This window comes from Danio rerio, chromosome 24, assembly GCF_049306965.1.
Source record: "Danio rerio strain Tuebingen ecotype United States chromosome 24, GRCz12tu, whole genome shotgun sequence".
Classification (NCBI taxonomy): Eukaryota; Metazoa; Chordata; class Actinopteri; order Cypriniformes; family Danionidae; genus Danio; species Danio rerio.
The window spans coordinates 41,452,501-41,465,000 of NC_133199.1; the positions used below are offsets into that span (position 1 = coordinate 41,452,501).

General features: G+C 38.7%; 1 protein-coding gene across 1 annotated transcript in view; it reads left to right on the forward strand.

The window, feature by feature from the left end:
• rab11fip3 (RAB11 family interacting protein 3 (class II)) overlaps positions 1-7,832 on the forward strand; it is a 73,178-nt gene extending 65,346 nt beyond the window's left edge. The window contains 4 exon segments of the mRNA NM_001328521.1: positions 2,031-2,186; positions 4,192-4,332; positions 6,432-6,710; positions 6,753-7,832. Coding sequence (NP_001315450.1) covers positions 2,031-2,186; positions 4,192-4,332; positions 6,432-6,545 — 411 coding nt within the window. The 3' untranslated portion in view covers positions 6,546-6,710; positions 6,753-7,832.
• Positions 7,833-12,500: the final 4,668 nt, after the last annotated feature.

Consider the following 12,500-nt stretch of genomic DNA (forward strand, 5'->3'; position numbering starts at 1 on the left):
TTCTACACACAATACCCCATAATGACAATGTGAAAAAGGAGTTTTTGAAATTGTTGCAAATGTATTAAAAATAAAAAACCTGAGAAATCGCATGTACATCAGTCTTCACAGCCTTTGCTCAATGCTCTGCTGATGCACCTTTGACAGCAATTAGAGCCTCAAGTCTTTTTCAATATGATGCCACATGCTTGACACACCTACCTTTAGGAATTTTTGCCCATTCCTCTTTGCAGTACCTCTCAAGCTCTATCAGGTTGGATGGAAAGTGAGGGTGTTTCAGATATGTCCAGAGATGTTCAATAGGATTTAGGTCTGGGCTCTGGCTGGGCCACTCAAGGACATTCACCGAGTTGTTGTGAAGCCACTCCATTGATATTTTGGCAGTGTGCTTTTGGAAGATGAGGTCAAGAGCACTCTGATGCAGGTTTTTATTCAGGATGTCTTTATACGTTCATTCATCTTTCCCTCCATCCTGACTAGTCTTCCAGTTCCTGCTGCTGAAAAACATCCCCACAGCATGATGCTGCCACCACCATGCTTTACTGTAGGGATGGTATCAGCCTGGTGATGAGCGCTGCCTGGTTTTTTCAACACGTAACGCCTGCCATTCACTCCAAAGAGTTCAATTTTAGTCTCATCAGACCAAAGACTTTAGTTTCTTATGGTCTGAGAGTCCTTCAGATGCCTTTTTGGTGGATTGCTGCACAGATGGTTGTCCTTCAGTAAGGTTCTCCTCTCTCCACAGAAGAATGCTGTAGCTCAGACAGAGTGACCATCGTGTTATTGATTACCGCCCTGACTAAGGCCCTTCTCTCCTGATCACTCAGCTTAGATAGCCGGCCAGCTCTGGGAAGAGTTCTAGTGGTTCCAAACATCTTCCACTTACGGATGATGGAGGCCTTGTGCCTCCAGACAATCCTGTCTTAGAGGTCTACTGGCAATTCCTTTGTCTTCATGCTTGGTTTGTGCTCTGACATGCACTGTCAACCCTGGGACCTTATGTAGACAGGTGTATGCCTTTTCAAATCATGTCCAATCAACTGAATTTACCACAGGTGAACTCCAATGAAGCTGAATCTGTCTGTCTGTCTGTCTGTCTATCTATCTGTCTATCTATATCTATCTGTCTAGCTGCCCAACCGTTTGTCCATCCATCCATCCATCCATTTATCTATCTATCCTTCTCTTTGTGTCTGTCTGTCTGTCTGTCTATCTATCATGTTTTAGATCCACATCAGCATCATTGGCTATATACAGTAAATTGGGAACATTGCTAATGAATATTCTGTTTATTTCCCCCCCTACTGTTTCTTATCGAAGACACATTATACAAAAACATCCAGATAACAACACCACAGAAAAAAAAGGCATATTAGCTATTTTAATATGTTCAATATGGTCATTGATAAATATTGTCAAAGTCCTCCAGCAGGCAACTTTTAAAAAATTTCCCTCAACATATTTACTGAATAAAAACAATGTTTTATACTCAAACTATTCTTACACAACTCACAAATTGGTTTCTTTTCCCCCTTCAATAAATATGGGTAGTGTGTGAATCTATAGACTGTTTTGAGAAATGTAAACAAAAACAATGGACCTAATGTATTTTCTGTTTAACTCTTTTAATTTTTATAGCTTCTGAAAAAAACTAAAATGATATCACATATTGATAATCCATGATAATAGTGTTATGATGTTATAAATTGAGGATTGAATTGCCTCTTGTTACGGTTATGAAGTAATTTCACAACAAGCAGGAACTGTTTGAAAGGCAATGACATCACCACATTGATATATGTATGTGTGTGAGCCAATTTTACTCCTCGTATGTGCAACCTGGTCATGTCTATTTTCAAAATGGTAATTATTTCTTTCATTTACGTAATGGATTCACTTCATACAATTTGTTGTTTGTACATTCGTCCATTTCCCGTTAATGCACAGATTCAAAAAGGGTTTTGTGTTGCTCTGCTAATGACTGCTCTCTCTCTCTCTCTCTCTCTCTGTCTCTCTCTCTCTCTGTGTAGTTGATAGAGGACTTGAGAAAGCAGCTGGAACACCTGCAGCTGTTCAAGTTGGAGACTGAAGCGAGAAGAGGCCGATCTTCCAGCAACGGCCTGCAAGAATACAACACACACATGAGAGAGAACGAACTGGAGCAGGAGATACGCAGACTCAAACAGGTCAAAACACACCTTTCAGTGCTCATCCTAGACTTAGGCCCTGTTTACACTAATATGTTTCAGTTTTAAAACGCATACATTTTGCTATCATTACGCCTTCCGTCCACACTACCCCGGAGTATTCAAGCCCTGAAAACGGAGAATGGTTGCCGAGCTTCTGACATTCCTGTTATCCTTTTCCTCAATAACAAGTGCACAAATTCAGTCCTGCATCCTTTTCATCTAAGTTTAGACTTCACAGGTTTGATATGGATAACAAAGTACCAAGGACACGTCAACAGTGTTTCTTATAACCTCACTCACATCACTTTGGCTATGTTGTTTCATTTTCTTAACAATAAAATGAAAACATATGAGAAACTGCTTCATTTTAATTTTTATACTAACAGCTTAACAAACACCAAAACTGTTGAGGCATTGTGTAGTTACATATTTATATGATTATCATCTTCACTGTATGCATATTTATAACAAAATGGAGCCTATAACATAACTGCCTCCTTTCATTTTCATTGAAAATAATGAAACATACCCGGTCTCTTGTTGAATATCTTGTTTAATTGATATTGCTATCAGATTTGGTAATCAATAATGGCCATTGTAAAAGTATAACATACAATATATGAAATAAAGGCAAGCAATCAGTCAAATGTGCTGAATTAGTGTACGCAGTTACATAAATTAATATATTAACTTATTTTTGCTCTCAGGCAAAACACATTACCTGAGAGAGGTTAGATTGAAGAGACCAGAGAGTCTTTAGATAAAAACAAGATTAATTAAATGTCACCTTTAACAACTATAGTGAGATGAGATCCAGCGGTACATCCTTGATGAACTGATTGATGTGTGCTGCTCTCATCTGGGGAGGTGTGCTCAAAGCACCTGCTGACTGCTTGGTGCTCAGACGTGCGCACGTAATGTGCATTTTTAGAGGTGTAGTGTGAACGGAGAGATTTTTCAGAAACACTAGGTGAAACGCCAGTGTGGACGTAGATCATTTTCACTCTAAAACACAGTTTTAAAACTAAAGTGCATCAGTGTGAACTGGACCTTAGTCTCAGCCACGGATGTCACAATGTCTGATGCATATGGTTGTCTTCTGAATGGTATCAAACTGAAATGAGCTCAAACTGATGAAAGGCAGGCTTAACCAAGACTTAAAGGGGTAGTTCACTCAAAAGTGAACATTTCCTCATATATTCTCAAGTGGTTCTAAACATTTATGGATTTTTATGTTTTGTTGAACAAAAAACAAGATGTTCTGAAGAATGCTGAAAACTAAAGCAGCCATTGATATCCATAGTAGGCACAGCAAAAATATATGGAAGAGAATAGATGCTTTTCCACAGTGTTCTTCTGTATATCTTCCTCAAAAAAAGAAACTCAAACAGGTTTCGAACAAATAGAGGTTGAATCAATGATGACTATGAACTATCCTTTAAATAAGAAACTTAATATGATACAAAACAACTTAGAAAAAATAGATTTTAAAACAACAACAACAACTCTGACTCGGATAGATAAGCTAACACCCAAAAGATAAACAGAAACAGATTAGCAACACAGGCTAACCCAACACTCAAACTGTTACAAAAAAAATATGGGTAAACAGTGACTCATACTGATTTACTAAGAACCAAAAGACTAAAACAAGACAAAACATTTAACCTGGTAAAAAATTCATAAAAAATTCAAACAAAGACTGAAAAGAAAATTACAACAGACCTTACAGTCTTAATGTATCTAAACCTCAATTTAGTCAACACAGTATCGAAAAGAACAACTAAGGACTGTACCTACTTGAGTCTGTTTAATTTGTGTTTACTAGTTTATGGATACAGCAAGTTAAATTTAGTATATAAGCGAGGACATTTGGCCCTCACCAGTATAGCTAAACCAGTACACAAACTTACAATAAAGCTCAGACTGCCTCAAGATATAAATGGTAAACGGTGACTCAAGCAGGTTAAATGACTGTAGTGTTGTGTCTGTTTGTTTGCAGGATAACCGCAGTCTGAAGGAGCAGAACGATGAGCTGAACGGTCAGATCATCAACCTGAGCATCCAGGGAGCGAAGAGCCTTTTTACAGAGTCTCTGTCTGAATCACTCGCTGCCGAAATCAACAACGTCTCCCGCGCTGAGGTCAGTATCACACACATACATGCTGATCTCTGCTTTAAAGAAAGTCTAGGTATACCTAAGCATAATTGAATAATAAAGAGATCTGTATATGGACATTGGGAAAACCATGAGCCTCAGACAGCACTGTTTACTCTTTCTCATGTAAAATTAACAAGTGTGAAAGGGCCAATCAGAACACAAAACAGACTGTTGCGTGACTCACGGTGCATTGTCTGTGTCCGGTGTACATCTTGCTTGATGTCTGGGTGTGTCTGTGTGAAAGAGAGCTGCACTCAGAGTGGAGCTCATTAATATTCACAACCGATCCAAATATGGTCAATATGGACCTTCTGATTTTACTGGGTATTTTAAGGAGTAATAAATGAGCACATCAAAGCATTTCTGGAGATTTTTTTTTACTTGCCTCAGCCATATACCTACCCTATGTAGATATCATAAAACAATTTAACTTATTAAACCAATGCAGTATAAGGCAACTTTAAACATGAGCTCCTTATAATTAGGCCTCTGTGGAGATTTTGAGAAACAATTGGAAATAATATTGTGGACACAGGGCATTTTTAGATGATGCTGCTTTCATATTTATCCTAATTAGTGTGGATGTAGTCTTAAAAAAACGGTTACCTTTAAGACTACCTAATTGTAATGCTGCGTTCACACAAGACGCGGATAAAGCGTCAAGTGCCAGTGAATTACATGTTAAGTCAAAGCAAAGACGCGATTAGACATCCTGTGGCAAGATTCGCACGAATGAGGTGGCACAAGCAAATGAAGTGGTGCGAGTTGAGCGTTTTGTGTGTTTGACGCAGCTTAAGGTTGTATCCGTCGTTTCACTCAAGTTGGAAAGTTTGAACTTCAGAGGAGATTAACGGCGCATTAACTAATCAGGAGCTTGCTCATGTAGAGGCGTGATTAGGACGTATCGTCTGTGTTGGTGTCCAGAGGGGATATCCTCCAGCCGAGATCGGAGAACAGCTCATCAAACTGGGCTTGGCTTAGTTGGAAGCAGCGCTGAAAGACTCCATCTTTGATGAACTTACAGGGCTGGGTGAACCTCTGAAAGGATCTAGTGCACTCAGTCATGGCGCCGGACTAATATACGCTGTTTTTCAGCCTTCCTGAAGCACATAAAGCACAGCTACTCTCTCAGTAAAATCCATGTTAGCCATTTAGCAGTGAAACTGCAGACAGAAGCCCTGCTCATGACGCAAATCCGCATCTGTTGTGAAGTAAATTTCAGACGAGAATGAAGTGAGTAAACGCAAAATGTTCACAAGTGTATTTATGTGCGAATATTCGTGCATGCCGCTTCTGGTATAAACACAGCAAAAGGCTACTATTCCTTATTCAGTGTAAGACGCCAAATCATCTCACTTAATTTTGATGTGACTGAATAACTTATAAAGTGAGTTTGGAGTAAAAACATTATTATTTGTAGTATTTTCACATGCCTCAGAAGTAGCAGCATTACTAAAAACAGACTTGTAGTTCAACAGCTGTCAATATTAGAGAACGAGTATCTTCGATTTCATATTCGTGCAATTATATTATGTGCGATTTGTTGTGTAGCTTGTCAGCAAACTACGGCTTTACATGGTAACCGTTGCTACATTTGAAACAAGGTGGCCGCAGGTCAGGATTCCTTGAAGCCTTGAATTATGATTCGATAGGTCATTAACACCTTCATGGTCGATTTGTGAGGTAAAAATTTAAATTTGTGCAAAATATAATGTCTGATATGAAATCCGTATGCAAGTTCCATTTCTAAATAAACACTACAGTAGTATAGTTAACTGGTGATCTGAGAAATTCAGCCTGGACAGACTAAATTGTAGAATTGAAATAAAAAAAATAATTTAATACATAAAAAAAAACAGTTTTTAAAGAAAATTTAAGCTGAACAAATGTGCGTGCATGTGTGTATTTGTAACTATAAAAATTGTGTTTTTGACTTTTATTTTTTTATTATATATAACACCCTAAGAAAGCGCATGCTGGAGATTTACTATTGATTGCAGGTCCGGCTTTACTGACAAAATGTGCATGACAATCGATTAATCACGTGCCTCTCATTATAACTTTGACCCTGTTGTGTACAGCTGATGGAGGCCATCCACAAACAGGAGGAGATCAACTTCCGTCTGCAGGACTACATCGACCGCATCATCGTCGCCATCATGGAGTCCAACCCCTCCATCCTGGAAGTCAAATAATCCCATCTATGAACTAAAACAGGAGGCGAGAGAAGACCACCAATCCAATCACTATGTTGATCAGATTATTTAATGATTCAGAGCCTTGTAAGAATGTGTGTGTGTGTGTGTGTGTGTGTGTTGGTTTTGGTGGTTTACGAGGACACAAATTTGGATCGTGACCTTGATATTACAATGTTGAGGTGGTTTATGAGGACATGTGCGCTGAAATTGTTGCAAACAATTTAAATAAGCTGAACAAACAAATTAAGTTACTAAATTGAATTAGTTTGTTTAAATTCAGCCCATATCAATTATTTACAAACTTAAATAAAGTAAATGCAATTAATCGATTTTTTCTGCGGGTCCATGTAATTGAAAACTCTTAAAAGTCATATTTACATGGTCTTTTACACATTTAAATTTGCCACGGGTTTCTTGTGAGGGTTGGGTTTAGAGGTAAGGCTATATTATTATACCTGCCCACACTCCCGTTTTTCCCGGGAGTCTCCCGTATTTCAGACCCATCTCCCATCACCCTCCTGTTTTGTTATTTGTCCTGGAAAACTTCACTGGGAAATTCCACCCTCCTCCCTCCAGTCCTCAACCCCCGGGTTGCAACTTTGGTATAGTATCCGATTGCCACGACCGCTTGGTACCTGGCCTATAGTACAATTAGTTACTAACACCACAAACATCAGCACCCCCCCACGGTTCTCAACTGTCGAGCGCACACATATGCTCTGGCGCAGTCTTCACAATGTCGCATAGCCCTTGCTGTGGCTGACACAGATGCTTACGCTCTCAAAATTGTAACTACACATCACAACGACACATATCGCAAGCTCTGTGATTGGTCTGCTTGATAGCTGTGACCAATGTGGGCAGGACCAAGAGCCGGTCAAACCCATTGTAGCGACTGTTTACAAGTGTCAATCCCGTGAAGTAGCTCTAGATGGAAACTGTTGTGTTTTACCTTATGATTAAGGTTGTTGCAAGTCCACCGGTTCCCGCCTCAGAATGATCGAGATTTAGCTACTTTTACATTAAGGTAGCGTTTAGAAAAACAAAACACCCTCAAAAAAACTCAACACAGAGGAACATAAACACCTACTGCCAGCTAGCGTTTCAGAAGTGTTATTGCTGATCAACACAAACAGCACGCAGGTGTTTATGTTGCTCTGTGTCGAGTTTCTTCATGGGTGTTTTGTTTTTCTGAACGCTGCCTTCATGTAGGAGTAGCTAAAACTCGCTCATTTTGAGGCAGGAACCGGCGGACGTGCAACAACACTTAATCATAAGCAGTGTTTCCTCTAGGATGTTTTTCCAGCTGTGGCGGCAGGCCTTTTTTTTACACAGATCTACCAACTACCTGTGGCGTTAATTTAATGACGAATGTCGTGAGCGCAGTATTAAGTCGAGATTGCATTTATTTAATGGCCTACGAGCATGCGAATCTCTTTACTTTAGCGTTGATTTCCTCTGCTTGTGCACAAACCATCTTGCACGCCCCCTCAAATATATACGCAGCTCAAGCACAGATCTTCTTGTGCGCTCGCGAATAAACGCTGCTGAAGTGTGATTTAGTGCGTTTATGTAACCAGTTTGTCTCCAGCATTTGTTAGACTTGCTAGGAATATTTATGAATGCCTCTAATAGACCTACAGAGCGATATTAATGTATCCTGAAGTAAAGTGAAACGGCTATACGTCGTGTTTGCAGGCCTCATGCATCACACACCTGTCAGTCAGCCAGTCAGTCAGTACGTAACCTTAAAGGGTTAAACAAATATCGCACGCACAGCACAGCACTGTAACTATGGTTACAAAAACGTTCACGCTGTTATAATTCGCTTGCCTTTGAATACATTTTGGTGCGATTATCACCCACTATTTAAAAAAAAAAATAAAAGACACGACTGAATGTTTTAACGAAAAGCTATAATGTAGCCGTGGCGGGATCAATTTTGGCGTGGCGCCCCGCCATGGAAGAATGAATGTAGCGGAAACCATGATAAGGTAAACACAGTACAAAAGTTCTCATCTGGAGCTCCTCCACCGGACTCGACACTTGTAAAGAGTCACTCCATCGGGTTTGCGGCTCTCAATTAGGCATGGGCCAGTATAAGGTTCTAACGGTATGATAACCTTGATAAAAAATATTACGGGTTCACAGTATTGTGATTACTGCTTTAAAATATATTCTTTAAAAAACAAGTTAAAAAACAATTTTTTTTTTTCGTTTTGAACAAAATATCTGTTTCAAATCACATAGTTCCATATTTAATACTACGATAAAAACAGCATGCGAGGAGTACCCAGATAACCTACTACTTCCAGCGAGATTCTGAAGTGCGCATTGCTACGCTATCCCTTGATGCACCGCAAGAGAATACACGAATGGAAGTCAAGCGGGTATGTCACGTGATGATGACAAAATGACATCCGTAGTACGTCCTAGCTCATTCATGCTACTCACATTCATACTGTAAAGAACGTCCTAAAAGTTTCTAACAGTCGAGTAGTGAATTCAAATTTAAATGCAGTACCTACTGAGTAGCAGGCGATTTCGGACGCAGCGAATATGTTTTATTTTGAGAAACATTTAAAATATTTTGGAGCAGTAAACATGTCTGGCTAAATCATATAAGTTAATCTTTGACTTCCGCTATCTACATTAGTTTCAAAAACACAAATTTATTTACAATTAAATACGGCATATTTGGATATCTTTTCGGCTGGAGATACTGTTTGTGCTAAAAAAGTAAAAAAAAAATCTTACATATACCTTAGGAACGGTTTTACAGAAAAGTTTGGTGGTTTTAAAACCTTGACTTTTCCAATTCACGGTATAGCTTGAAAATGGTTCTCGTCCCATGCCTACGCTCATCAAACTGACTAATAGCAGTGCTTGCGCTAGGCATCGTTGCAATGTGTAGTTACAATTTTTTAAAGGTGCACGTCAGTGTTGGCTATGCGACCGTGCGAAGGCTGCACCAGACCATGCGCTTGACGCAGAAGTATAAACAAAGACTCTAGAATACACAAGACAAGTCACTCGTATAGTTTTGAATGGGGAAAAGTGTAACAGACATATGGTGAATGAAGCCCCGCCTTCTAATACAGGAGCCAATCAGCGATCACTATAGACTGAAGGTTCTCCAGGGGAGGGGCTTGAACCAGATGTCAATTTCGTGATCCGAACGTAAAGAAATGAAACCAAACAGACAGTTGATGTTTGATTGGTGTTTCCTAATATGAAACGTAATGGTATGATTGGCAAACCGTTTTGGAGAATTTGATGTTTCCCCATTGAAACAGAATGCCTGAGAGGCATTTTAAAGATGGCCGCCGAGTGAAATGACTTGCCTTAAGGGGACTTTGGTATAAATCAGCCTTTATTTAATGCAGAAGTATAAATCAGCCTTTACTCAGACAAACTATTTCCCATCACCCTCCTCCCCCTATCTCCCTCCCGTTCTCCCAGAATTTCAGAGACAAATGTTGGCAGGTACACCTATTATAAGTGGCTTTTACAGTATGAAACACATTACGCCTATGGAGAGTCCTTATAAATCACCAAAACTAGTGTGTGTGTGTGTGTGTGATCTACCTGTCTTTTGGTTCCTGTGACTTCCCTGTGTTTTGGGATTGAGGTGCCCATTCCTTCTATGTGTGTTGTGTGTGTGTGTGTGTGTTCACAATTCATCCAATGAATTTTGAGTGTAAACGAGTTACCAGTGTATTTCTGGGTAACGCAGTCACACCGTTAGCCCATGTGAGGGACATTTGCTGACCTGAGGGTTGAGCGTGTGCATATATTTTAGCTCGTAAATGAGTTCGGTTAGTCACTTTCGCTTGTTTTTCATATTTATTACGATGACGCAGAACGCAAAGGGTCATTACAGGCCGACGCCCATCCGAATTGTGGGTCAAGGCAAATGATCCTGCGTGATCACTCGCTGAGGATTTTCGTCTGTCGCCTCCTGGCCTGGATTTATGTGCAAATCTCACTGGAAATGTTCATTGCACTCTGATTTAATTACTCTGAGAAACTATTGTTTGCTATTTAAATAAAATGAAAATCATAGACACTCAAGCACTGAAGGGAAGCAGACGCAAAACCTTTAAACGTGCTTTTTTCTGCGCTTCATCTCTCTCTGATGTAAATATCGCTTCATTTGTTTATTCGTTCAGAATTTTAATGAACAAAGTGTTTAATTTCGTCTTCCACTCGACTGACCTCTTCTTTTCCGTGGACTTTCCTCTCATCTCAGACGATGTTTGATTTTCTCTTCGACTTTTTCATTTTGAAACGAGTTTGAAACTCAATCCTTCCTCTTTTTTTGGATTATGGCTCTCTTCACAATCTCCTTTCCCCTAAATATTTGTTTTTTTATCGCGTCCGATCAGTTCCTGATGAACATTTGAGGACATTTCCGCAGTCTTCACAGCGATGGCCCTGCTGTCGCATGTATACGGCTGTTTTAGAGCTACTGTAATTACACTGATGGACATTAAAATGCAGGAAAAGCGTGGCTTCTGTGAACTTCCGCCGACTGTCTTGTCCCTTTATTTCCTTATGGAGCCGATAAGGGAATGTGACCTGACTTGATCTGATGCTAAACAGCTAGATGATTAAAACATTTCCAGTGTCCAAAGAACATTTCACCGCTTAGGAGGAGTTCTGCTTGCCACTTAGACTTTAAAAGGCTAATAATAGTTATAAATACATGTTAATAAAAGAAAACGGACTCCTTAATGAAGGATACAATTGTATAAAGGATGTTTAATTGTTAAGGTTACTGTATAAATGAAAAGATATCAGTATTGTCTTCTGTTGAATGTTTTGCTTTTCTTTTTCGAAGATGCCCCCTCCTAAGATGTATCTTTTACTGTTCGGGGTCTTATAGATTTTCAGATAATTGTATGAAGGTTAAAAGAAAAGTGAAAATAAAATTAGTCACCAATAAATTAAGTAAAATACCTACGTTGTTGAGATTTTTTTTGTGTTTGCGAGTGGTTGATATGATGAGCAAACAACAAAATCGCTAAGTAATAGTTAAATTAATCTGATCATGTTTACCTTTAATCATTGGATAGTATTGTTTTAACTGTTTGCTAACATTTAACTAGCATGATTTTGCACAATATCATAGATATATACAGTAGCTATTGTATATGAGCCCCTTAGCATGTGTCAATACCGCCGCCATATTTGTACAGTGCTCCCAGAACAAACGTTATTCAACCGCACAGATCAAGACTGAAGCTAATCTGAAGATGCTGGACTTTAGTGCTGTGTACGGGCGTAGTAACGAGCGAACAAAGAAGATAAAGGCAGAACATTTCATAGGTAAGATTTCGTTTTTTGTAATTTTAAAGTTCGCACATTCATTTAAAAAAAAAAACATTTAAAGGCTTAACTAGGTTAACTAGGCAGCTTAGGGTAATTAGGCAAGTTATTGTATAATGGTGGTTTGTTCTGTAGACTATTGAAAACAAAATATAGCTTAAAGGGGCTAATAGTATTAACCTTAAAATAGTTTTTAAAAAAATCAAAAGCTGCTTTTTATCAAGCCGAAATAAAACAAATAAGACTTTCTCCAGAAGAAAAAAATATTATCAGACATACTGTGAAAATTTCCTTGCTCTGTTAAATATACTTTGGGAAATATTTTGAAAAGAAAAAAAATCAAAGAGGGTCTAATAATTCATATATATATATATATATATATATATATATATATATATATATATATATATATATATATATATATATATATATATACACATATATACATATGCATATATGCCTCCCGTTGGCAGTCCTCCAATACATCCTAATCCCACATTGATTTCAAAGGAGCCCTACCCTGTACTAAAATGGCGGCTCTATTGATGCATAACAATAGCATAGTAGGCGACATCTTGATCTATAGCACGATGCTAGCATATTTTATCAGGTTGCTATAAT